The 26,397-nt window shown below is 54.7% G+C and overlaps 1 protein-coding gene across 1 annotated transcript in view; it reads right to left on the reverse strand.

The window, feature by feature from the left end:
• Positions 1–5,129: 5,129 nt before the first annotated feature.
• The window catches only part of COL4A2 (collagen type IV alpha 2 chain), a 170,209-nt gene continuing 148,941 nt past the window's right edge, over positions 5,130–26,397 (reverse strand). Inside the window, exons 33-48 of the mRNA XM_053563521.1 lie at positions 24,199–24,321; positions 23,738–23,919; positions 21,361–21,424; positions 21,092–21,166; positions 20,455–20,562; positions 19,765–19,872; positions 18,986–19,057; positions 17,057–17,182; positions 12,548–12,664; positions 11,429–11,590; positions 11,248–11,346; positions 10,719–10,865; positions 10,472–10,588; positions 9,643–9,834; positions 8,374–8,660; positions 5,130–6,149 (exon numbers count right to left, since the gene is read on the reverse strand). Of these exons, the coding sequence (XP_053419496.1) occupies positions 5,892–6,149; positions 8,374–8,660; positions 9,643–9,834; positions 10,472–10,588; positions 10,719–10,865; positions 11,248–11,346; positions 11,429–11,590; positions 12,548–12,664; positions 17,057–17,182; positions 18,986–19,057; positions 19,765–19,872; positions 20,455–20,562; positions 21,092–21,166; positions 21,361–21,424; positions 23,738–23,919; positions 24,199–24,321 (2,237 nt within the window). The 3' untranslated portion in view covers positions 5,130–5,891. The remainder of the gene's footprint in view (positions 6,150–8,373; positions 8,661–9,642; positions 9,835–10,471; positions 10,589–10,718; positions 10,866–11,247; positions 11,347–11,428; positions 11,591–12,547; positions 12,665–17,056; positions 17,183–18,985; positions 19,058–19,764; positions 19,873–20,454; positions 20,563–21,091; positions 21,167–21,360; positions 21,425–23,737; positions 23,920–24,198; positions 24,322–26,397) is intronic.

The following is a 26,397-nucleotide window of genomic DNA, read 5'->3' on the forward strand; positions in this document are numbered from 1 at the left end:
TTAGTGCCTCTGGGGGACCCCTGGCTGGGGGTGGCAGGGAGATAGTTGTGACCTTGGGATACTTTGCAGGGTTTTTTTGGCCAGGACTGGGTTTGAACCTGCCACCTCCTGCATATGGGGCCAGCGCCCTACTCCTTTGAACCACAGGTGCTGTCCAAATACTTCTTTCTATAAAAGCTACATCATATGCTTGAAGATTCCAGAATATTTAGATCGGTCCATCTGCCTCATTTTCTTGATGGCTAGAATTCCATTGACAGTGGCAAAGGGAGACACTCTGGCTATGTGGAAGGCTGCTCAGGCACCTTCCGAGTCTGCCGTGGGTGGAGGGGCAGCTGCTTCCAGTGAAGCTGGCCGTGAGCCAGGAGGCAGCAATTTTTGTTTTCTTGGAAACACAGCTGGCAGCAGGCAGGCTGGAGCTCAAGGTAGCAGGGGGCAGGGCGGTGGGCACCACCTGTTTCCTTTGGGGTACCCCAACTTTGTTGAAAGCCTGTGAGCTTTGGTTTCAGGGCTGCTCTGAGCCTAACTCCTCCGCTCATGTGATGTGAGCGTTTTCAGGTCGCAGGAGGAAAGGCTGACACTGTCCCTGCATGGCCTGTGGCTTCTCAGGCAAGGTGTCCTCCTGCCAAGGCAGGTCTCGAGGTCTAACTTTACTTCCCAACAGCCCAATGACAAGGGAAAGCAGATTGGGCTGATTGCTTTCCACTGATTCGGCTGAATTCGTCAGCATGGAGTTGAAGTTACGTTTATTTTCCATAAAGCACATCTGTGCTAGTGTTGCATCTGGGAAACGTTCTGGACATCTTTCTGCGGCCTACTGAGGGAGAAGTGTTGTTGGATTTATTTTGCAGGTCCTCCCTGAAGGCAGGTGGGCTGCATAGATTCCCACAGTCCATCCTTTGACTTGATTTACCATCTGTGCTGAGCGCCCTGCAGCCTATTTCCCTGACAGGTGACATGCTTGGGTGATGGCCCCCACAGGTGGTATGTTCCTCACCAACTTCACTTGAGCCGTTCACCCTGTATTTGTGGCCCTTAAAGTAAATGTCACGGAGGGTCCCCCAAGCAGTGGGCATTGCATTCTGTGCTGCACCAGTACCTTCCAGCTGCTCCTGCGGGTGCTGGCTCGAGGGGCTGACTGACTCAGCAGATGCCTATCAGTTGGCGACTGTCCCCAGCCCTGCCTGGAGCAGTAGCAGCAGGGACTTAGGGTGACAGTGCTGTCACAGGCCTCCCGGGCCCGTGTTCCGGGTTGTGTCCTATGTGGACTTAAATACCAGTGGGCTCCTTGCTGGTTGGCCTGGTGTCCCCTCACCTGGGAGCCAGGTCAGTTCTTGGGAAGCTGGGGGTGTCTCGCAGGTGACTCAACCTCTGGCAATGGTGCAGATTTCTCTGCAGGGTGGCCTGGAACATCCTCCTCCCCCTTGGTAGAGATAGAGCCACTCCAGGGACACAGAGACCTCCTGGCGGTCCTGGGATTAAAGTGCCCCGCCTGGTCTGGGAGCCTCTGGCTGCAGATTTCAGCGGGGCTCCAGAGTGTCCCCACACAGTGAGGAAACCTCTTTCCCTCTTTTCTCAGTGACAACTCAGAGCCGGTGTTTCCAGTTGCCAGAGGTGCTCTGCTTGGTGGTGGTGCCAGGGAAGGTTTGGGGCCCGGTGTGCTGTAATCTGTGGGCCATTACAATAATGTCTCCCGTCCACAGGTTTCTAGGCCTGGTTTCTTAAAATATGTTACTTTGCCCTTTTTGGACCCAACTCCCTGGTCTAAACAGGGCTACCTGCCATGCCTGGAGAGCCATCTCACTCGCCTGTCCCCCAGCTATGTGCCCCCAGCTCACATAGCCCTGCTACAGAGGCAGCTGCTCACAGCCCAGAAATGTCCCATCAGGAGCTGGCACTGGCCCCCCAGAGGGACCCTTCCCTGCTGTACTCCTGGGAGGCCCACTCTGTGAAGCCTGCCTGAGCAGTGGCAGCTCTGAGCAGTGGGGGGGTGGTGGCAGCGTCTGGCAGAGTCAGGGGCCAGACAGGGCCCCCAGCCTGCACCTCCTTCTCAGCTGCCCACAGAGCTGCCCGCCCATCCCTCTGCAGCACGGTGCCACCTGCCCCACCCGCCCCCAGAGCTGGGTCTCTGGCGCCTGCCCTGTCAGAACCAGGCAGCAGGCATGATGCGGTGGGCCGCCTGTGAAGTGTGGACCCCGTGCATGCAGGTGCTGCCTGGACCCGTCCAGCTCCTTTGTACTACTCTGGGAGCTGTCACCCAGTCCTTCCTCGGGGGTCCAGGCGGCCCCCTTCAAGGAGGGCTGATTGTGCCTTTGTGGGACTGTCAGAGCCGGTGACTTTACACGGGCTACGCAGCTCTGTGTTCTTTCCCCGTCTCTGTTTGCCCTGAACTCGATGTCCCGTCCCCCAGGGGGTGTCTTGTGGGCATCCAGGGGCCAGTATGGGCAGGGGTGTCTCTAGTCAGCCTGCCAGGGGCCAGGATGAGACACACACAGGCCTCAGATCCCAGCATGCCCTTCCCACAGCCTGTCCCTCTGTGCTGTCGACGGGGCTGTTTTCTTGGGATATAAATGTGGAAGGAACAGGGCAACTCCGAATCTGACCCTGGGACTCCAAATGCCACATCTGGGTATCCTGTTGTGTTTTTTCCTTAAATGAAGGTGGGTTTGGTTCAGGCTTCTAATGGGCGGGCCCAACAGGCCCAAGAGTAAGGAGCTGGGCAGCCCCCAGCAAGTTTCATTCTCCATCCAGTCTTATCCCCTGAGAAGAGTCACAGAGGTGCTTTCTGTGGGAGACCATCTCCTGAGAGCTGGTTTCCCAGGTCCAAGGCTGTGACATCTCTGCTGAGCAAGTGGTGTTGCTCTGTGTCTGGGACCCGTGTCAGGGACACCTCTAGCCCCTTGCCCCTCGGCCTAATCCCTGTGCGGCCAGGTGGCTCCTCCTGGTGTTGGAGACTGGGGACAGAATCGTCACAACCTAAATGCAACAGTTCCTTTCCCAGGGGTCCTGCAGAGGAAACTGGTTCTTTCTACATGTAGAATTAGGGATAAGTCAGTTCAAGGTGAAAGAGTGTGTCCCACCTGGCAGGGAAGCATTTCCTGCCTCATGTGGGACTACATGGCCCCTGTGAGATGGCTGCAGCTTTGGGACTCATGTTTCCCAACTCGCCTCCACCCCTCCTGCCCGTTGTTCTGTGCTTTGGTCACCACGGGAGGCGGAAGGTCTGAGAATTGCCCTGCGTTTGGCCAGGTCCGCAGTGTCTAGGCTCAGGTGGGGCGGGCTGGGGCTTCTGGGGAGCACTTTGACATAGGGAGGACGAGGACAGAGGTCCTCTCCTGCCCCAGCCTACATGGCTTTGCAGCTGCAGCCTCTAATCTGTCACTGTGGGCTGGTGTCCCAGGCCCTTGATGAGATGGTTAAGTAGAATCTGTGGGGCAGTGTAAGACTTTTCCCCACGCCTCAGTTCGTGTGCAGTCAGGGGCCGTCAGAGGTGACAGTATGGGGACTTCCCTGGGGCTTGTGGCTGTTGCTTGTAAAGTGACAGCTGTTTGAGAAGTCGGCTTGGTCCTTGCAGGGAGAGTGGAGGTTCACCTCTGAACATCTACTGATCAAACTTGTCATGCAATTCGGGGCAAGTAGCTTTGCTGTCTCTGGGGAAAATCTCCAGAGAGTTCTGTAAGTGATTCCATTAAGCTGGAGTGGGACCAGGGCAGGGGGAAGGAGGAGAAGCCAACTTGCTCTCTGACTGTGCTATCCGATGTGACAGCCACAAAATAAAACTCTCCCTGCAGGGACCGAGCTGACCGAGCCCTACACATACGAGTCATACCCACCTCCTGGAGTAGTGGGAGCAGGACGGGCCGCCCGAGAATGCTTTGTGGAGTGTCTAGAGCACAGGAGGTCCTCTTCCACCCACGGGGGAAGGTGCCGGGAGAAGACAAGGTGGAGCAAAGTGGCTGGAGGCGGTTTTTTCATTCAGTAATGTCACAGAAAAAAAGCTTTGCATTAAAGCAGACTTTCCTGTGAAACTTTGTTTTTAATTTACTCCAGCCTTTTTTTTTAGGAATTGTGAGAAATGCTGGATTAGGGGGTATAGGGGCAGGAGACGTTCTGCCCGGAGCCACTGTTCCTAGAACGTGAGCCCATCCCAACGACCATGGTGGACGCTGGTGGTCGTGGCCCACACTCATATCCAGAGAGGGGCTCCTTTCCAGGAGAGCTGCTCCCTAGTGTCTCCCAGCCTGGTGACCGGCGCTTGCCATGTGTAGAGGGCGTCTCGGGGATGGGGCACATGGCAGCTGAGTGAGGGCAGCAGCGTGGCTCAATGTGGGGACGTGACTGGAAGGTAAACGTGAAGCTGGAGTTGAGAACGGTCCCAGCTGCCGGCAGAAGGGGGCCATTGCTGTGTTTGTGCCCCGACTTCCTTGAGGGTCACGCCACTTTCCCCACATCACAGGCCACACCAGCTGCTTTTCTGACTGAGCCCTACACTGCCCACAGCAATAATCTGTCCTCAGGTTGGCTTTTTCTCCTTCCCCCGCCTGGGTCCCACTCCAGCTTCCTGGAATCACTTACAGAACGCTCTGGAGCAAAGCCCTGTGTCTGCCAGGCTCCAGGGGACAGCCAAGACTGGTGCCCATCTATTTCAAGTAACATCATAAGGTAGAACACTAATTTTATGATGTGGCTATTATTCTTAGGAAAAATTTAATGACATTGACTTTTAAAGGGTAAAAATAAATTCTGGCCATTTGGTTCCTGAGGATCAGTTAGGTTCCAGAGAAATCAAAGCCAGAGATGTGTCTTGGAGACTGTTTCTTTAAAATACTGAGATTGGGTGACATAGAACTAATTTAATGACTTGGAAACGTATTTATGAAGTTCCCTGCCTACAAATTCTGATGGTGGGTGGTTGGGTGTTTGGGGTTAACATAAGTGAATTGCGAACATGGACACGGTTCCCTGAAACCAGTTTACAGTGCCCACCACCGGCTTGGGCTCAGCACTCCCCAAACCCAAAGAAAGGCAGCGAGGTGCTGCCCTCGAGCCCAGTGCAGGGCCCTGTGCTCACAGGAACACATTTTTCACTCGAAGGATGTGAGAAAATTAGAGCAGTCAACAACTTGGGGTTTAAAAATATTCAAAAAAACTTTTATTTTGTGGCTGTTACATAGGATAGGGCAGTCAGAGGAGCACAGCTCAACCAGAGAACAGAGGGTGAGCTCTCCAGGACACTCGGGGCAAAGGGAGCATCACTGTGGGCTCTATGGAGTTCACCTGCAGGTGGTGGGTTGACAAGGCACGGTGAGGAGGGCTCTGCTACCACGTGAGCTCTGCCAAGCCCAGCAGCCACGTGTGGCAGGAGGAACGGCTGGCGTGTGGCTGTCAGTGTTTCTTGTCTTGTTGAGGTTAGGAGAACGCACATCAGCTATCTCTGGGAGAAACGGCGCTGGCAAAATGCTGGCTTAAAAAACAGCCAGGCTGTCCCAGGGAACCTCCTTGGCGGGCGAGTGACTGGTCCAGCAGCCCCCGTGCTCTTGGCTGAGGCCGGCCTCGCATTTGTATCTGCGTTGCCTCGGGAATCAAGCATGGGGACTACACAGGTGCATGGGAAGCAGTGAGGGTCACCCAGTGGCACTGCTCAGCGTGGGCTCACAGGACATACTCGGGCTGGGACAGCTGTCTAGCTGGAAGGGCTGAGTGTCCCACCAAGGCTGTGCCTCACCCTGCAGCTGACCCGGAGAGTGGCCAGTGACAAAGGGGCCAGTGACATGAGTGCCAGTGCTGGATTTGGTAGCCTTTTTTTTTAGAAAAAAATACCATCGATGTTTGGGTTAGTATCTGAGGTATCAGGTTAAGAGTAAGCACCACGTGGCCTCCTGGCTTGGGCCTCACAGGTTCTTCATGCACACTTGGCAGCGGCTGATGTGCGTCCGGATGAGGCCGGCCTTGAGTGTGTCTGCTGAGGGCGAGCCCTGGAAGCTCTGCTCGGGGATGGTGGTCAGCCAGAAGCTGTACTTGTTAGCATAGTAGTGGCAGGTTCCGCGGCCCCCATTGCACTCGATGAACGGTGTGGCGCGGAAGTCCTCCAGACAGCTGCCTGGTGACACCAGTGACTGGCCACCACCCTCGTCCCCTGCTGCGGTGTGCTGTGAAGGGCAGAGACAGAGCAGGTTAGGGGTGGGTGCCTGGGAAGGGCCCAGGCTCAGGGTGGGGCCAGCTGCTGGCAGCTTGTTTTTACTGAATGACAGGCCATGTCTATGTCCATGTGGACCCCACACTCAGCCCCATCCTGAATGCACCAGGAGGGACTGGTGGGGCAAACTCAGGACCCCGGGCAGGTGGCACTGTGGGCGTGAGAGTGCACCATGCTGCGGGACTGGGCCGTCAGCACACACCATGGGTATAGCTGGCTGTTCAGTAAAAACCAGAATGGTAACAAAAGCAGAGTCTCCAGTAGATGCTGTGGGCTGTCTTGATAGATGACCAAAGACAAGCATCCCACCCAATCATCCATTCAAAAGGAAAATGACTAGCAGCTGTGATAACAAAATGTTAACTTCCTTTTTTTATTTTTTGAGACAGAGTCTCACTCTGTCACTCTGGGTAGAGTCTCACTCTGTCACTCTGGTGGCATCATAGCTCATAGCAACCTCAAACTCTTAGGCTCAGATAATTCTGTCTCAGCCTCCCAAGTAGCTGCCTGGGACTACAGGCACCTGCCACAAGACCAGGCTAGTTTTTCTATTTTTAGTATAGATGGGGTCTTGCTCTTGCTGAGGCCGCTCTCAAACTCTTGAACTCAAGCGATCTACCCGCCTCAGCCTCTCAGAGTGCTAGGATTATAGGTGTGAGCCACCATGCCCAGCCCCCAAATATTAACTATTTTGAAACATAAAAGATAAAATAAACACATGGACCAGCATCCAAGGCTCAGGGGTTAAAGGTAAGAACCTTTAGCTCTTTGTTGACTCTAGTGATCCAGGAGGATGAGAAATTTTAATTATTTTTTTCTTTTTAAAAACCTGTACTTGCTGTTTTTCTAAAATAAATATGAATTACTTGTGTCATTAAACATTTTTTAAAATTGTAAGTTGTTAATAGAGCAATTTAGTCAATTCTGAGGCTGCCGGGAGACTGGGTGAGGGTTCCAGGGGCAGGTGTTTTGCTGGTTTAAAGTTCTACTTTCAGGTGTACAGACATGCTGGGCACACGGCAGCCCCAGGCTGCAGTCTGGGCTGTGCAAGTGAAAACACACTCTCAGCTCGGGACTTTTCCACCTTATGGTGGGTGTATCGGGATGTGACCCCACCGTGAGCCAGGGGGCATCTGTGTTAAGCAGTGACAGACACTGTGACAGGTGCAGAGTGGTGCAGTTTCCATTCCTGAGCTCAAGCTAAGCCTGAGCTGGCCCACACTGACCTCTGCTATCTTATCCCCAGGGGCTAGTCTGGAACTGACTTTCCAGGCTTCTCTCATCCACGTGTACCCATCCAAAACCAACCAGTTAGTAGAAGTTTCTTTTCTTTTTTTTTTTTTTTGTAGAGACAGAGTCTCACTTTATGGCCCTTGGTAGAGTGCCGTGGCCTCACACAGCTCACAGCAACCTCCAACTCCTGGGCTTAAGCGATTCTCTTGCCTCAGCCTCCCGAGTAGCTGGGACTACAGGCGCCCGCCACAATGCCCGGTTAAGTAGACGTTTCTCGAGGGTATTGTTGGTTCCAGATAGAGCTTACATGGGATTTTTAGGATTGATTGGCTGGGCGCCCATAGCTCAGCGGACTGGCACATGCAGAGGGCTGGTGGGTTTGAACCCAGCCTGAGCCTGCTAAACGAAAAACACACAAAGAAAAAATGGCTGGGCGTTGTGGCGGGCACCTGTAGTCCCAGCTACTAGGGAGGCTGAGGCAAGAGGATCGCTTGAGCCCAAGAGTTTGAGGTTTCTATGATCTATGACGCCACAGCATTCTACCCAGGGTGACATAGTGAGACTCTGTTTCAAAAAAAAAAAAAAGATTTTTAGGATTATACATAAAGTGCCTGCGTATATTTAGACTTCTGGCAAAGTAGAAACAGCTTTGTGCGTAAGTTTGATAACAAAGACTGGGTGGCGAATTAATGGGCCTTCTCTCGGGGTGGGCGGGGTGGGGCAGCAGCCCTGTGCCTTGGTGCACGGCTCGGTTAACAAGGTGCAGGCTGCATCCCACCTCTCTCACTCAGCCCTGGCCAACTGCCCTTGTGCTGTGCGCAACCTGAACAACTGATTATTCTTACAAAAGCTCTTGCTGTGCCCCCAGCCAAGGTGTGGCTGCAGAGAGGAACTAGATTTCCACCTGGTCCCATGCTCTGAGACAGCAGGTAGGCGCCACATACCATGAGGAAGGAATATCCTATCCACAAACTACGCCACCCGGCTGGACAGTGGGGGATGGACACATCCTGACTGTGGACGGCGATGGCAACAGCCGGGGCCTCGCACACAGAGCAGCGGCTGATGTAAGGCTTGATGTCGTCCTCAGCCACGGGCATCATGGGCAGTGGGGCGGTGGTGGACAGCCAGTAGGACTTGTCGTTGCGGCTGGCGTAGTAGCAGACGTCACCGGGGTTGCAGTACAGGAAGGGCATGGTGCTGAAGCGTGCCAGGCAGGAGCCCGCCAGCCCTGTGGGGGACGGGTGTGAGTCCTGGGCAGCCTGGCCGGACAAGCTTCTGCAGCCCTGGCCAGTCCTGGAGGTACCACATCATGGTGCCCACAGCCAGGCCCAGAGTGGGTCAGCTGCCTCCAGGGCCCCATGCTGGCACTCTCCAGTCCCTTTCCTAGAACTGAGCAGACTCCACTGGCACTTCTGGGCAGCCCTGCTCTTCTAGAAGGTCTGGCTGTTTCCACCTCCCAAGAGCGCCACTGTCTCTGGGCGCCAAGATGGCCTTTATCTTAGGGCCAGAGTGGCTTATTCGGCCAAGCAGCCTTCCCTTTGCATGTCCACTGCTTAGAATCCTAGAGCCAGATGTGCGCCCAGCCCCACTGCCAGCTGTATTTTGGGTCCCGTGCTTGTCTGCCTTTGCTCCTCATGGACTGGAATGTGCACACATTCTAAGAGTCCAGCTCAGAACCCCCCCTGTCCCCACAAGCTGAATGGCCAGTGTCACCTGCACTGCAGAAACAAGATGGCCTGTGCCCTGAGTGCCCCTCACATCCTTCCCTCCAGGGGACCACAGACTGAGATGTCCCCATCTCCACTTTTACTTTGTGTTTGTTCCCTTATTCTGTATTTAAGTCACTGTGATGCCTTTTAAAGGCTTACTTGGCTACACACGAACACATGACATGTCCATTTTCCTGGGACATCTTGGGGGTTGGGGGTGGAACACCTGACTCCAGGTCATCTACAGAACTTGGCACAAACAGTAAGGAGGAGGGGAAGCCCCAGGTGGCCCCAGTGCAGGGGCAGCACATGGCTCAGGCCACACTGGAGCCTGTGGAGGTGGACACCAAGTTCAATGGGAGGTTCCTGTGTTTAAGGTCCTCTCTGAGCCCTGGGAAGGTTGGGAGGGTGGGGGGCAGGCCTTCAGTCAGGAGGATGGCAGATCTCCCTGGGGCCTCCGACCTCGAGGGCGCTGGGCAGTGGGGGCAGGCGGCCACCTACCCAAGTCCTGGTTGTGGGCCTTCTCTTGGCCTTCAAAGTACAGCAGGCTGTAGCCGCTCCACAGTTTGTTCATACCCACGGGGCACATGGGCTCCTGCTCCGTCTGGCTATGCTTCACCAGGAGGTAGCCAATGCTGACGCTGCGGCCCGGCATCCCCGGCAGGCCTGGGCTCCCTGGGCGGCCCGGTGCACCTAGAGCCAAGCAAGATGGACAGCTGTCCCAGGGGAGCCTCAGGGACACCCGGAAAGGAGGCTGTCCTTCCCCAAGCTCGGGTCTGTCTTTTTAGGCCTAGAGCCTCTTGGGAAGAGTTTGATCTAAACTCTGTGCTCAGTAGCATGAGCGGGCACTCTGCCCTGGAGGACAGCAGGGTGACCAATCTCCAAGACAACAGCCCTTGGACAGCTGAAAGCAGCCAGCTCCTCCCCTCCAAAGGGACACCTGCTGCTGCACCTTCTTCTAGGACCTTCCCCTCCACCCTGCCCTGTCACATCTCCTGCCCTGATAGACTCGGTATCTGGATGTGCAACTCCCATGTACACGTGTCACCTCTGGCTGTGGGACAGCCAGGAGGATGGGTTGCTGTTTCCCTGTGTTTAACTTCCCCATGGCTGCTCACACCATTGGCTCAGAGTGAGCTCAAGTGGATTAAGACAAATCTCAAGAACTCTTCCACAAACAACTGTGACTCCTGCCCACGGATAACGAGGCAAGCTGGGGCAGGAGGGGATGGCATGGTAAGAGTGACGGAACCCTGTCTCTGGCTCTTCTGCACTCATCTGTCCCTTTCCTGCAGAAGCCCTGCCCTCCCCTTCCCCACTGGTCACTCACCTTCTTGGCCAGTTGGCCCCTGGTGCCCCACGGGTCCTTGGTCTCCGCGGAAGCCTGGAACAGCAGACACACCGCCTCTTCCCTGGGACCCGGCCTTCCCTGGGGCCCCACGGAGACCTGCAAACCACCAGATAAGCTGAATGTGCCTGGAAGCCACGCTGGGGCCAGCACTGCTGGTCAGTGGACCACAGTGCACACAAAGTGAGCAGGACAAGCTCCTTCCCGGCAGCCCCAGTGCAGCACCTACCTGGGTCTCCAGGGGGACCCTGGGGCCCCATCTCGCCCTGTGCCCCTGGAAGACCTCTCCTCCCCTGGGGACCCACTGTCCCAGGCTGCACTGTGATCCTTGGGGGGACTCCTACAATCCCTGGGGATCCTGCAGAGCCAGGTGCACCTGGAAAGGGAAAGAAAAGCCCCTGTAAGCACATGAGGACCTCCTGGCTTCTCGCTTTGACCTTTATACCCTGAAGCCCACCCTGGGCCTTTCTGGAACAATTTTGCTTTCCAGGGATGAGGTGGATTATGACCTACCATGAGTTCACTCTGCACCTGCCATCTAAACTTCTAACATTCCTCCTGCCAGCTGCCCCCCAGCCCCATCTCCAGGTGCACTGGGGGCCTGGCCTTGGTTCTCCCTCTGCTCTTCAGAGCGTGTGGCCAGGGCCAGAGCGATGTTGGCTGTCTGGCCTCTGGGATGCTTCCAGGCCCAGGGGCAGAACACTCACGGCGGGTGTGGCCTGAGCCGCTGAGCCCTGTAGCGTGAAGATGGCACTTACCAGGGTAGCCTTGGTCTCCTTTGGGTCCCTTGGGGCCTCTGTCACCCACAGCCCCGGTGGCTCCAGTGCTGCCCATGAGTCCCTGCTCACCCCTGGGCCCTGCAACACAACAGAACGTTGGGACATGCACGCGCTGGGAGGGGCTCCAGTCACCATGACCATGGCCACTGGGCACTGTTACCTTTCTCTCCTGGGAGGCCGAACACACCAGGCCTGCCCTGGGGCCCCGGGTCCCCGACCCATCCTTTGGTCCCTGGGACTCCGGGAGCTCCGGGGTTTCCCACGTCTCCTTTGGTTCCAGGAAGTGCAGCAGGCCCAGGTGGCCCTGGACGGCCTTGGTACCCTGTGGGCATGGATGATAAGAAAGGAGAGTTTGAGCAGGACCCCAAGGAGGCATCACAATGGCCCTTCGGGACACTGGGGCTCCTGGGGCAGGTGGCTGGGTGCAGAGTCACCTGCTCAGGTCTGTAACTTCTCGAGGCTTATCTTACTTTTATTTTTACATTGTGGTAAAATATATATAAAACTTAGCAGCTTCGCCATTTCCAAGTGCACCATTCAGGGGCATTAAGCAGGTTCAGTGGTCGCCATCTACCTCCAGAGCTTTCTCGCTGTCTGAGGTGCAGATGGCCCCCCAACTAAGCACAGGTTCCCCATCCCCTCACCTGACCCCAGGCACCTGCTGCCTGCCACCCACATGCTACAAATGTGGTGACTCCAGCAGAATCTGTCCTTGTGTGACTGGCGTATTTCATTTAGCAGTGTCCCCGAGGTTCACCCAGGTTGTAGCTTATGGCAGCTTCCCTTCTTTTTAAGACTGAATAATATTCTTCTGTGTGCACAGACCCCTGTCAGTGGACGGAGAACTTGGGTGGGTCCCACCTCTCATTTTGCAGCGAACATGGACGCACAGGTAATGGTGTGACAGGAGTGTCACAGTGTGACAGGTAATGATGTGACAGTCCTTCCATAACTTGGCTGTCATGTGGCTGGGAGTGCAAGCTGGGTTTCCTATCTGCCTCAGCACCATGGAGAAGGAGCTGATGTTGTGGTGCTGTTCTGACCCCAGTGCAGTTTGACACCCCATTCTGGAGCAAATACCTGACATGGCCTGTACCCAGCTCCCTGAGGACCATGTCATGTAGGGGACAGAGATGACACGGGATCAGCTGTGGTGGCCAATGCCCCTTTGGCCGGGGTCTAAATGTGGTGTGGAATGAACATCTGTTCTACCCCAAAAGTAAGGAGTTATCGCAGCTCCTGCCCCAAAGATTTCGACCTACAGATGCCAGAGTCTTACCTTCCGGGCCGAATATGCCTGGCACCCCTTTGTCTCCTGGTGGCCCAGAGATGTTGGAAGGGAGTGTGATGCCGGGGAACCCCTGAAGTCCTGGACTCCCAGCTGGGCCTCGCTCCCCTGGGGAGGAAAGTGGAAGAAGTTTTTTTGGTGGCAGCTCCCACCTTTGCAAACCTGCTGTCACCTGTGGAGGAGCAGAGCCGCTGAGGTGAGGAATACCTCAGGGTGGGGCTCCCCAGGTGAGACTGCAGGACCCTGCCAAGAGCCTGGGGCCTTCCCCCTTGCACTCCCTCACCCCCGCCTGGGCCCTCCCTGGGATCTGTTCTGGGCCTTCTCCTTGCTCAGGGCACTGCCTGGCCAGGCTGAGGGGCCTCAGCCGAAGCCTGGCCATGACCTGCTCAGCTCTGTCCTGCAGCCGTGGCTGGCTCCATGAGCAGAGGGGATGGACAGAGGCCACAGAGCAAGGTGTGTGGGCAGCACCGACAGCGTCGACCCTCCCTGAGCTGACTTTCTGTACCTCACATCCCAGCTACTATGGAGCTGAGCCCGTCACTCGTGGTTCTGCTTCCCCATCAGCTCACTCACAAAAACTCTGTGACCCCCCAACGCACACTGGTGCTCTTGGACTTGTACAGAGACACAAAACAGCTGCATCCCAGCTGAGACCCAGCAAGGTGAAAACGGCTGCATCCCAGCTGAGACCCAGCAAGGTGAAAACGGCTGCATCCCAGCTGAGACCCAGCAAGGCGGCGCCCTGCCTTCTTGCTTCAGGACACCTGGGCCCACAGCACGGGAGGAGGGGGATTCCCACAGGTTTCTTCACACGGCCGTTTCCCTGAGGTCTGTGCCCTGTTAGTGCCAAAGCCTTCAACTTGGATACTTGGTTCTCACTATGCATAGTGGTCATGTCCTGAAGTCCCCGGGGACACCAGGCTCCTGGGGACATGCAGGGTGGGTCCCGGCAGCATCTGATCCCAGCACCCTCGTCAGTGACAGGCAGACTGCTTTGTTCTCTGCTCGTCTCTGTTCCGAGGCACCTGGTTCACTGGCATTCACTCATCACTCCCGCCTGGTGCTTGGGAATGCCAGGCAGCACCTGGCACACAGCACAGGGGAACTCTAAGCGGCAAAATCCCTGACAACAAGCACCAGGATGTGAGGGGTTTTGTGTGCCCGGCGGGGGATGCGGGGTAGGACTGAGCACAGCAGATGTCCAGGGGAGGAGTTTCTGTTCTCTTCTTCCTACTCTCAGTCTGCTGTTTTTCCTGCAAGTCCAGGACCGAGGTTAGAACCAGAATCCTACAAGTCGTCAGGAAGTCCCAGTGTCCAGGGAGGGCACGGCGTGGTGATGGGGAAGAGCCGGCCCATACGACACGACAGGATGGCAAAGATCAGACGGTGCAGCAGTCGTCTCCTGCCTTTCCCCTGTGGCTTCAGGACTAATCTGTGTCATCAGGAACGCGAAGAGAGTCTCTGACTGGAAGATCCTGGTCCCTCCCGGGGGACAGATTCCGCCCATGCACATTTCCCAGCAGGAGGGAGAAACACAGGGCAGGTGCTCCAGCCTCCCAAGTCACAGAGAACAAGCAAGTGGGTTTATTGGCCCCGCAGGGCTGGTGAGCCTGCACCTGCTCTGTGAGCCAGGATGACACCACACGAGCCACTTCACTCTTAACGGCTGTCACCAAGGAACAGAAGCAGATGGCCAGTGTCAGGGCACAACGGCGGAGACTCTGGACTCAGATGATCCCCTGGCATCCCCAGACTGCCCAGATTCCCACAGAAACATAACTGACTCCAGCGACCAGGACTCTGTTCATGAGAACATTCAGCCAACACGAGTCAGTCTGCTGGCATCAGGATGAAAACAACGGTGTCTCCTCAGTGGGGCCACACGCCTTCCTAGGGACTGAAATGAAACCCTGAAGGAGGCTGAGGAATGGCCACGAGTGTCAGCTGCAGACCTTGGTGAGGCTGTGAATACCAGCTGCTGTGTCTGAGAGGAAGGTTGTGCAAAGGCTGACAATAGATCAAATTATTTCCAGGATCTCAGAGTGTGTGTGCCGGGTGACACTGCGGCCTGTGGACGCCATCACAGAATGTTCGTTTCCCCTTAGCACCAGCCAGAGGCCTTGACAACACACTGGGCATGATGCAATATCTTCTCTGGGCTGCAGGGCCTGCTCCCTGGGCCACCCCGCAGGGTTAGGGTGGGGAACGAGGGCCCTGAACCGAGACAGGAGGCCGAGTGAGTGTGGAACCAGGAGGGCAGCCCAGGTCTCCGGGGTGGGTGGCGAGCTCATGGCAGGCTCAAGGAGAGTTTGATACACATGCTGGGCAGAGTATGGGCAGGATTGCTGACGACGGGCTTGGGTGTTCTGGGAAGAAGAGTTTGATACATGTGCTAGGCAAAGTGTGGGCAGGGTCGGGTGTTCTGGGCTAATGGTGAGTCTTTCAGTTATGGTCATAAGTTGTGCTATAACCGCACAGTGCTCGCCCCGACCAGATGTGCACTGAGCCTCCCTACGACAAGCACTTTGCTGAGGGATAAACAGGAAATTTCCTTGGGGATGGGAATTGTAACCTACCCTAGGGTATCAACCTTGCTGCCCCACAAATGCAGACAGCCTGTGCTCTCTGAGCCTATATCTGCTTGCACTGGTGGGAACCCAGCTCAGCCCCCTCCATCCCTGCCTGGTGCTGGGTCTCCTCTGCACATCTGCTGGCCACATCCTCCCCATTGCTGTGTTCCCAGACCCCTTTCAGATTGCAGACTGGTGAACATGACCCTCTGGAGGAAATGCATCTTTGAGGACTTTTCAGGCCTACTGTGTGCAGGAGCTGTGCCTGTACTACCTCGTGGGATCCTCTAATACCCACAAGTGCATTTCACAGGCAAAGCCCAGAGGGTCACTACCATGGCCAGGACCACGTGATGATCACAGGACATGTGTGAGAGGAAGAGTGAGAACCCAAAAGGCGTCTTCCTTAAAGGTCATGGGCACAGCCAAGTTTACTGCTGGGCTCTCGGGAGGCTTATGGTGGAAGATTGACCCCAGATCTTCACCCCTGACTGGGGTTTGTACTAGTGGATTGACCCTAGGTCCTCCGTCCTGAAAGGGGTTTCTGCTAGTGAACTGTTCCTAGATCATCACCCTTAACTGGAGATTATGCTGGTGTATTACTCCAGGTCCTCACCGCTGGCTGAGGCTTGTGTTAGTGTTCTGCTCCACGATCCTCATTCCTGACTGGGGCTTGTGCTATTAACTGGCCCTGGATCCTCAATCCTGACTGGGGCTTGTGCTATTAACTGGCCCTGGATCCTCAGTCCTGACTGGGGCTTGTGCTATTAACTGGCCCTGGATCCTCAATCCTGACTGGGGCTTGTGCTATTAACTGGCCCTGGATCCTCAGTCCTGACTGGGGCTTATGCTATTAACTGGCCCTGGATCCTCAATCCTGACTGGGGCTTATGCTATTAACTGGCCCTGGATCCTCAATCCTGACTGGGGCTTGTGCTATTAACTGGCCCTGGATCCTCGCCCTTGCTAGGGCTATGTTGAGCACTGTTCAGACTCCTGGAACACACAGTAAGGCTCCCATTGCCAGGCCCCCTCCTCTTTCCCTGGTCTTCAGATCAGTGCTATGGCGTACTGATGCCAGGAATTCTGGAGTCTGCAGCTATTTATGAGGGAAGAGGGAAGAGCTGTGTCCTAGAGAATCAGAGGTTATCTGTGAGCCAGGGGACACCCTGCACCCAGCAGAGGTTGGGCTGCTGACCTCGGTAGAGACTTCACCTTCTGTGGGGTCCTGTCCAGCCTCAGTGGGGATTGGATCCGGACAGCTTAGGCAGTGCCCAGAAGCCTGGGAGCTGCTGTCACGGGTGTGGAGACCAAGGTGCTGCTGGCACCAGTGCCTGAACCATACCTGCCTCAGGACAGGCGGGCCCCAGGACAGATGTGAGGGGGATTGCTAGGAGCAGGCCTGGCTGTGAGCTCATAACGGGATAAGCTTCTAGTTTCTACTTCCTCATAGGAACGTTTCCAGCTTCATTTAGACTTGAGCCCACCTTGGGTGGGGAGCGGGGAGGCTGGGAAGCAGGAAGGCACGGCTCGCATCCTTTCCTCCCCATGTCTGGGTCCCAGCCTGGCTCTACTCGGGGGCTTAGTGTGTTCACTTAGCTGTGCATTTGCTACTCAGAGCATTGCCATGGCCAGACCTGTGCCAGAGGCACATGGGGGACCCGACAGGATCTCCAGGCCGGAAGCTTATCTTCTATCAAGAGGGATGAGTGGCCAAAGCCCCCCAACACGAGGGGATGAAAGAGATTGCAGGGCAGAGCATAAACAACATGACAGAAGACCTGCCCAGAGGCTCCACGATGAGTGCTCTCTGGAGAAGGCAGCTCCCCAGCGCCTCTATCAGTGGCATAGGCCCTGGGGGCGGGGGGGGGGGCGGCCTCTGTGGGCTCTGGTTCCACTCACGTGTCACCTGCTCTGCTGTGGGGCTTACCTGGAGCTCCTTGTTCCCCTTTCTGTCCTGGGGCTCCCACAGGGCCTGGGAGGGTGTTGGGCTCTCCTGGGTCACCTCTGTCCCCAGCAGAGCCTGGGAAACCAGGGTCTCCATAGATGTCAGCACCTGTGAAGAGTTGAAACAGCAGGTGGGTTCAATGTTTTCCTGCCCTGCAAGGCTGGTCTGAGATTTAGAGAGATTAGGGTGGAACCCTGGGCATTAGTGACAAGAAAATTGTGGCCCATAAGAGGGTTCGGATTCATGTACTCCACCCAGCCCTTTTCACTTTTGGGAGACAGCCCTAGATGGGACGCCTTCATTGGGTTTTAGACGCAAACCAATATTTAATATCTTTGACAATGATCTGACAATCACAGCCACTTACCCCTTGAAAATGGAATTAAACGTCAAGGGGTATGTGGTTGTGTGAATTTATGTGGAATGTATGCACACACAGATCCACCTGTAGACATGCAACTATTTGGTTACATAAAGTATCTACAAAGAATACATTCTAATACCTACAGGATTTGGGTGTTTATTTACTCTTGTTTCAATGTATTTGAAAAAATTTTTCTTCACTGAACATGAATAACGTTTATAAATTGAAAAGAGAAGAATTAGTTATCTTTAAAAAAAAAGACATAATCAATAATAAAATAACCCCTCCCTCATTGCCCTCTGTCCTTCAAGTATTATTCTATTAGTCCAATAGATAAACTAAAAAATTAAATGAAAACACAAGGATATTAAGATTTAGGATGAAAAGAACTGAACTTAAAGAAGTTTTGAAGAATCTGCTGAGGGCTCCCTGGTGCCCCCAGTGCTACCTCAGCTTCTTGGGGAGGGCAGAGTTGGAGCCCCTCCCTGCAGGGAGGGTGATGCTTCCTTTGGAAGACTCCGTCGCCATCTGATGGCAGTGTGACATCCCAGAGAGGGCAATGGTGACAATCTTATTCTGTCACCGGATTTCAGAAATAATGGGACTTTATATCCCTTCTCCAGAGAAAAAGAAGTGCTAGAATAGTTAATAAAAGCAGCAAAACGAATGCTATTAAAATATGCCACTTAATTTTTCCATGGAACAAAAAACTGGTGTGTCATTGCCACAGACTGAAGCATGTCACCTCCCAAATCTGTAAGTTGAAGCCCTAAGGCTAATGTGACAGCACTTGGAGGTGGGGACTCTGGGAGGCAATCAGGTTCCGAAGAGGCCATGAGGGTGGGGCCCCCATGATGGGATTTGAGTCCTTGTGAAAAGAGACAGCAGTGCTGTTCCTGCCCTGTGAGGATACAGTGGGATGAGCCCTCCCACAGCATGGCTGTGCCAGCTATGGGCCACAGTTTTCTTGTCACTAAAGCCCAGGGTTCCACCCTGATCTCTCCAAATCTCCAGTCTCTGACCTCCAGAACCCTGGGGCGGCCAGAGCTGTCCCTTCTCAACTCTGAGAATTGCCTAGGCCAGGCAGAGTCTTCCTCATGCTCATGAAACAAGGATGACAAATGCCACCCTGGGCAGGGGAGCCTTTAGTGCATCCCAAATGTCTCCACAGTGCTGCTGAAAAAGCACCAGCTTCATTCTCTCCACAAGCCGTGATGGGTCAATTCAATACCAATTTTGATTCCAAGGAATGGACTTTTGGGTTACATTTTAGCTGTCTTCAGAACCATAGCCCCCAGGGCAGCCCCTCAGGTATGCAGACCTCCCCCCAGCCCCAGTGCAGCCAGTCCCTTGGAGATGCACACCCTCCCCCCAGGGACCCCCAGGGAAGCCCCCTGGGTATACAGACCCTCCTCCCCAGGGACCCCCAGGGTAGTGCCCTGGGATGACTACCCGGTGGTTGATGAGCTCCTCTGTAGTCTGGGATGGCAAACCCGGCAGCCTCCCCAGCCCCCCGCTCCCCCAAGGCTGGGGCAGCTGCAGAGTACCTGGGGATCCTGGAGAGCCCTTGGTGCCTGGCAAGCCGTGTAACCCGCCAATCCCTCGGCCTCCGGGGAAACCTGTGAGGCGTCACTTCTGGTTATTGCACATGTAGGACTGTCACCCACACAATTCTGCTGAGCCCTGACAAAGGGGGTGTTAACCTGCATACGAATTTACGGGACATGTCAGCTGATCTCGTGCTACTCTGTGCTTCAATGAAGTTTTCACAGAATCCTTTTTACAGACTTGCTAGAGCCAGAAGGGGCCTGGGAGGTGACCCGCTGGCGCCTCCTCCTGACACCTGGTCACTGGTAGACATTTGGTTTGTGAAAACTGCGCTTGGAACAAACAGCCTGAGGTTATTTCCATTTCTTCTAGATTTCTGAGGACGGACAATAACGTAGGGCCAGCGAGAGGGTGGCAGCTCAGCCAGAGTGTGGAGGTGAAGAGTGAAGAGGCCCCCTTGGCTCAGAAGCCTGCGGGGGCTCCCCAGGGCCTGCTTCATGGGCAGCAGGGGAATCTGCAGCAGAATGATACACTCTCAGGCTGTCCCTTATCTGGCCTATGCTTCCCAAGCAGGGACCACGAGTGGACCCTGCGGCCTTGCCAGGAGCTTTCAGGCACCTTTCTGGGAGGCAAAATGCTGTGTTTTGTTATGGATAAACCTGTCTCTTTCCTGATGGCCTGGGACGATTGCAAACTGTGGGGGCATGCTTGCCACAGCCACCCGCCCGTGTCCCTGTTTAAGTTCCCCGGGGAGGCCGTGCGCTCTGTGCCACCTCACCTGGTAGGCCGGGTGCCCCGGACCAGCCATCGTCACCCTTGCTGCCAGGCAGTCCGATCTGGCCGGGCTCTCCTTGCGGCCCCTGCAGCCCTGTCAGCCCTGGGAAGCCTGAGGGTAGGGGGAAACGCACATGAACCCTGGGCAGCGTGGAGGGGATTGCACACCTGCCCTGGGTGGGGCTGGAGGGGCAGGTGTGCTATGGGAGGGGCTGAGGGCCTGAGCACCGAGTCTGGGGAGATTAGAGCTCTCCTTCAGCTGGGACTGCTGTGCCCTTGGACCCCCACATTCAAGTTCCACAGAATTTGGGCAGCCTTGTCAAAGGGAAAATACTGTGTGTTTTTAAATTTCTCTCCTGTTGTCCACATAGACACCTCAGAGCCTGAGGTGCTGGGTGCAGAACAAGGCAGCTGCCCGGAGCCTGAGCCTGCCCACAGTTCACTTCCTCCAGCAGCTCAGGCCTCTATGTGGACAGCTGCACATTCAAAGGCGTGACAAAGGCCACAGGGACACTTCTCCTCAGTTCCTGTGCCCCCAGCTCAGTGCTCAGGTGCCCCCAGCCGGCCTGGGGAGCGAGTGGTCCACAGGAGTGAGCGTCCCAGTCTGAGAGGTGGGAGTATACAGGGAACAGGCATGCCTGTGGGGCCTGGGAGGCTCCCCACGTAGGCAAGACTGTGGGTCGCAGATGTTTACCTGTCTGTCCTTTCTGTCCCGGAGGGCCTTGAACTCCAGGCATGCCTGTTATCCCAGGAAAGCCGATGTCACCCTCTGTCCCCTTCTCTCCAAAGAATCCCTTTGGACCTGTAACCACAGACATCATGTTATCTGGGGCTTCACACCTACTGGATGACTGTCCCCCCCACCAGGACCACCCCTGAAGGACATGAGCTCCAGGCAAAATGAGCAGTGTGGGGTCCACCCTGTCCCCCAGAAAGGCACGACTATAACGAGCCCCTTGGGCTGTCCCTACAGGTGAAGTTAGAGTTTGAACTGCAGTGATGCTCAGAAAAGAGGCGTTAGACGCTGCGCTATCCCACCCCCCTCCACAGCCAGGGCTGGGCAGCCCACGGTGGCCAGATGCCCCCTGTCCCTGGTTACTCTTCTGCCCTGATGTGCTGTCCTAACTCACTCCCGTCCAGCTGCAGAGAGACAGGGATTTCCTGACTTTATCTTCAGGTTTCATTGAATTAAAAATGACAGTCTTTCTTGCACATTGGGCTTGAAGACTTTAGCCCTTCTCTGGAAGGTTCTCTGCGGTGGTCACAAAACCTGACACACACAGCCCAGCCCTGGGGCTGGGGCTGAGCCGGAGAAAGGGAAAACCACACACCTGATGTTCCAGCACTGCCGCGTTCCCCCTTCAGGCCTGGCCGCCCCGGTAAGTCCACAGTGTCCCCAATATCACCTGTGCCATGCAAAAAAGATGGTGAGGAACCAGTCTTCTCACAGGGAGGTGGTTAGTTAGGAAACTTCTATTGTGTTAAAGTCTCAACAAGAGTAAGGTGCTTTGAGATAACCAGCGGTACTTGCAGGGCCCACCGCCCTCAGGGCCGGGCTGAGCTGGGGACACCTGGCTGTCCCCGTGAGGGCAACACTCACCGAAATCACCAGTGGCACCGACTTCGCCGTAAAGGCCTGCTCTCCCCAGAGCACCCTTCTCACCCTGCAAGTCAAACAGGAAACCGTCTCAGAAGACGTTAGTGGAGTAAGCGTATTTACTTCACTACTCTGATCTTGTCATCTTGTGATGCCTAAAGCTCATCAGTGCAGTGGGGTGGGTGGTCTGCTTGTTTGTTCTTATCGAACTGCAAGGTGACAAACACGGAACGCGTGGCATTGAGCAGGGGTGTAGAGCAGACCACGATGGTGGCGGCGATGACTCTGCAGGCGTTAGGCAGGCATCGTACGGGATCCCCCTTCACAGCTTATCTAAGCCCATGTCAACCCCGTGACAGAGGCACTCCCCTGTGCCAGATGGGGGCCAAGGCTCTGAGAGGGTCAGGAATTTGCTTAATGCCGCTCAGCCAGCGAGTAGCAGGACCAGGACATCAACCTGGGTGCCAGACTGCAGAGTTTGTCCTCTAGGTCATAAAACAGACCCCGGCAGTGCACTGTCATCTGTGGGAGAGGGAGGCTGCTCTAGAACAATGTTGGCTGCTAACAGACTGGGATGATGTCTGGGTCAGTCGGTGACTCCACAGAAACCAAGTTTCCTCTCTCAAGTGGCCTCCTCCCCAGAAGGAGAGTGAGGGTTCTGATCTGTCTTGGTGCCAGTGATCTCCACGTTGGCCTTGACCCAGGAATCTCAGTACTGCAGCATCAACGCCCAGGCGGGACTACACTTGAGCTCTGAACCATTCACACAGCCACTTTTCTGGGAGCCTGAGGCACGATGCCCATGGGTGGCATCCTTGTTTAGATATGATCTGTTTTTCTTTCTCAAAATGTATCGAGGCATAACTTACACGGTAAAACGCACCAATTGTAAAGGCACAGCTCAGTGAAGTGCTACTTACGTGCTCCCCAGATAAAGCCAGAACATTTCCAGCCTCCTATAAAGTTCCTCGTTGGTGACCTGCAGAGGGGCTACTCCCTGACACCTCCATCAAACGATTTTGTCAGTTCTTGGACTTGACATAAATGGAATCATATCTTATGTACTTTTCTGTTTCTGCTTTATTTTGTTCAACTTAAAAGTCTGTTAAATTTAGTCAGATTGTTGTTGAATTTATCAGTAACCTCATTTTATTGCTGAGTATGAGTCCATTGTGTGAACATAATGTGTCTGTTTATTCCTTTTCCTGTTTGTGGGCATTTGGCTGTTTTCCAGTTTTATGCTTTTTATGAATAAAGGTGCTGTGAACATCATCATACATGACTTTTGGTGGACATACGTGTCCTTTTTTTTTTTCTTGAGACAGAGTCTCACTATGTCGCCCTGGGTAGAATGCTGTGGCATCATAGCTCACAGCAACCTCCAACTCTTGGGCTTAAGCGATTCTATTGCCTCAGCCTCCCAAGTAGCTGGAACTACAGGTGCCCGCCACATTGCCCAGCTATTTTTTTGTTGCACTTGTCATTGTTGTTTTCAGCTGGCTCTGGCCAGGTTCAAACCTGCCAGCCTTGTTACATGTGGCTAGAACTCTAATCACTGAGCTACGGGTACCGCCCACGTGTCCTCTTTTTAAGTGACCTCACCAGCTGCACATAGACTGACAGGGATACCCACAGCCGCAGACTTAGGGAGCTATGAGAGGCAGACTCCTGGAGAGCTCGGTGCCCCTGGGTGGGCCTGACAGACAGACACCAGAACCTGTCACCACAGGTCACACCAAGGTGGCTAGACCTTCTATCTTCCCCACTGCAGGTGGCAGAAATGACAGCTTTGAGGGCTGCATGGGAATGAGGCTTTCAAATGAAGGTACGAAGCAGAATTCCATGAAGCGCGGTCTGCGGGGCGCTCTGTGTCACATCACACACAGTCTACACTGCACTCAGTACAGATGCGAGCAGCCATCCTGCAGGTGTGGTGAGGGCAGAGCCCGACCCTGAGTCAGGGCTCACCACTGTTACCATCGCGATAGAGCCTCGGCCACAGGAAGTGCTAAAAACACATCTGCCGTGTGAAGGAACAAGTCAGTTGCTGCCTGACCTGTGTCCGCACTGGGATTCATGCATGTGACAAATTCAGGTTTTGTTCTCTCCAGGCCCCCTTGAGAAAATGCAGACACCATGATTCGTTCAACACCCACCCACAAGAGGGCCAAGAACAGCCAGGTGGGCATTCCGACCGCCAGGTGTGGTGCAGGCCCGGCATGTCCTCAGACTGCTCCGTGGACCCAGGACAGCCTGAAAGGCTGACTCTGAACCTGTTGCCTGTCACTCTCACCCCAGTAAATGCCGGACCAAAGGGCTTTCGCCAAGAGCAAAGGGAAGAGGAGCTCGCGAGAACAAGTTCAGCAAACAACCCACTCACCCGGCTTCCTGTGAACCCTGGGAACCCTATAATTCCAGGGGGGCCACTCAGCCCAGGCAATCCTGGCAGACCGGGCACGCCAGGGACTCCGATATCACCTTTGGCTCCTTTGATGTAGCCGGGCCTCCCGGGTAGTCCCGGGATTCCTGACAGCCCAGGGATCCCCGGCATTCCTTGGAGACCTGTGGGGAGACCCAGGTGTGTGATGCTGGTGAGGCTATAGCCCCTCCCCTCCCCATATTTTCAATGTCTCAGTCCGTTTGCATTTTGCAGGTCCAAGTCCATAAACCTTAGAAAACGAAAGCAAAGGTACTCTGGCTTTAGAGGAGAACTGTGAGGCCCACTGTGGAGATGCCAGCGTGCTCAGAGACCAGAAACCTAAGTCAAGACTGGCAAAGTGCAGGGGCGTCTCTGGAGAGTGGCAGGGGTGCAGAGCAGGGGCTCAGAGGCCAGACTCTCACCTTTCACACCCAGGTAGCCTTTCAGCCCCATGGGCCCTTCATCTCCTTTCTCCCCTTTTATGTCTTTCATTCCTGGCAAGATGATGGGAGGTGGTCCTTGGGGGCCGGGGTCCCCTCGGCTGCCTGGAAAGGAACAGATGCTGTCATTTCCTGTGGGCTCCAGGCCACCTGGGAGAGCACGGGTGGAGAAAGCCTCTTGGCCTCTGCCACAAGCCTTCGAGCCTGCACCCTCCCAGGAATGCCGGCCAGGAGAGGCAGGGAGGGAACCATCACGGCCAGCATGGTCTTCACATGGCACCTGCCCCTCCTCCAGGGTGTTATTTTTCATGTGAGCCCTAATGAGACAGGGATCAGACATGATCACAGCAGGAGGCTGAAGTGAGGCGAGGCCAGCTCAGCACCGTTCTTCCATGAGGCCTGCTGGTGAACGCCTGGATTCCAAGGGGCAACCAGAGTGGAGAGGTGACCGTCACCAGCTGGCAGAATGTGGCAGGGAGTGCTCTGGTGTGCTCCTGAGGGCCCGGAGGCTGCATACTGGTCGGAGACTATGTGGTAGGTTCTGGGGGCCGAGGCTGCTCTGGAATTTGCCCTGATTGGAGGATTAAGTGGTATGTGGCCAAATGGAAGGAATTTAGCTCCATTCCTCAAGCATTTATGCAGTATTTAGTGCTGGGCTGAATTTCAAGGGGCTCAATACCATAAATCCATCTTGTCCTTGGAGAGCCTGGGGCCCAGTGTTGGGACAGGGGCCTATTAGATTACCCTACACTGGGGAGGCTCCAGGAAAACGTACAGTGGAGCTGGAGAGAAAATGATGCGCCACGGCGGGCGATTACATTTAGTTTAATTTTAAAATATCGTGTTTTGTTTTACACGCACTGAAAACAAGTGCGTGTAAAAATCTTGAATAAGATCAGTGCCCTAGATTGCAATTTCTATTTTGCCGAAAATATGTAAAATCTGTAACTCTCTGGAAGTAATTAGGTTCTTTTTTAAACAGCTTGGTTGGTGTATAAGCCATGCACCGTACGACTCACCTGAACGGAGTTTAGTGTGTTCACAGGGCTGTGCAGGCACCACCACCATGTTCTAACGTTAGAACATTTTTATCACAGAAAATGAAACCCTGACCTTTCAACAGTCACTACCAAGCACCCTCCCCTCTCAGTCCCAGGAAGCTGCTAATTTACTTTCTTATCTCTGTAGATGAGCCCACTCTGGATATTCCGTGTGAATGGATTCAGACACACGTGCTCTGATGTTCTCAAGGCTCATGCCCAGCGGCGCACACCCACATGCACCCTGTTCCCTTACTGCTGAACACACCTCCTATGGCCACCTCACACTTCTGGCTGTCTCCGTTTGGGCTATAATGAATAATGCCACTGTGACCACCCCTGCACAGTTTTCTCTGGATGTGTTTTCAATTACCGTCACTTAGGAGTAGAATTTCTGGGTAGCTCTAGGTTTAATTTTTTTTCTTTAAGAGACAGAGTCTCACTTTATTGCCCACGGTAGAGTGCCGTGGCGTCACAGCTCACAGCAACCTCCAGTTCTTGGGCTTAGGCGATTCTCTTGCCTCAGCCTCCTGAGTAGCTGAGACTACAGGCGCCCGCCACAATGCCTGGCTATTTTTTTGTTGCAGTTTGGATTCTAGAAACATCATTACTAATAGCGAGTGTGTCGATGATGTGGAGACAGGGAGACCCTCATGCATTTCCTCACTGGCTGCACCATTTTACATCCCCTGCAGTGTGTGAGGGTCTGCACATCCTGTGTGCAGGTGTCTGAACAGAAGAACGTGGCCTGTTAGTACTGAGCTCAGTGAACAAGGTGCCCACGTTCTGGGTGTCCGGCTACCTGCCCACGTCAGGGTGTGGGACCTGCCTCCTTCCCGGGTAATGATCTCTCTGGCGTGGTCTTAGCTCCCCCTGCCCCAGAATGCTGTGTCCTCCCAAGCCGGGTGGCTCCCTTCTCTCGAAATTTGCCTGCCTGTCACCTGCCCCCCCTTTATGCTTACAGCGGCTTAGTCACAGTGCAATATGGTTTCTATGACACATCTAATTCTTAACGGCTTTAATCATTTCTATGCTCAAGAGTTCCTTTTGGATACTATTCCCCCATAACACTGCCAGTGTATTAGAACGGGGATGAAGCCTTTGAGGTTTGGTTTGTTGATTTGTTTTTTAATATGTATAG

Source organism: Nycticebus coucang, chromosome 15 (genome assembly GCF_027406575.1).
Source record: "Nycticebus coucang isolate mNycCou1 chromosome 15, mNycCou1.pri, whole genome shotgun sequence".
Lineage (NCBI taxonomy): Eukaryota > Metazoa > Chordata > Mammalia > Primates > Lorisidae > Nycticebus > Nycticebus coucang.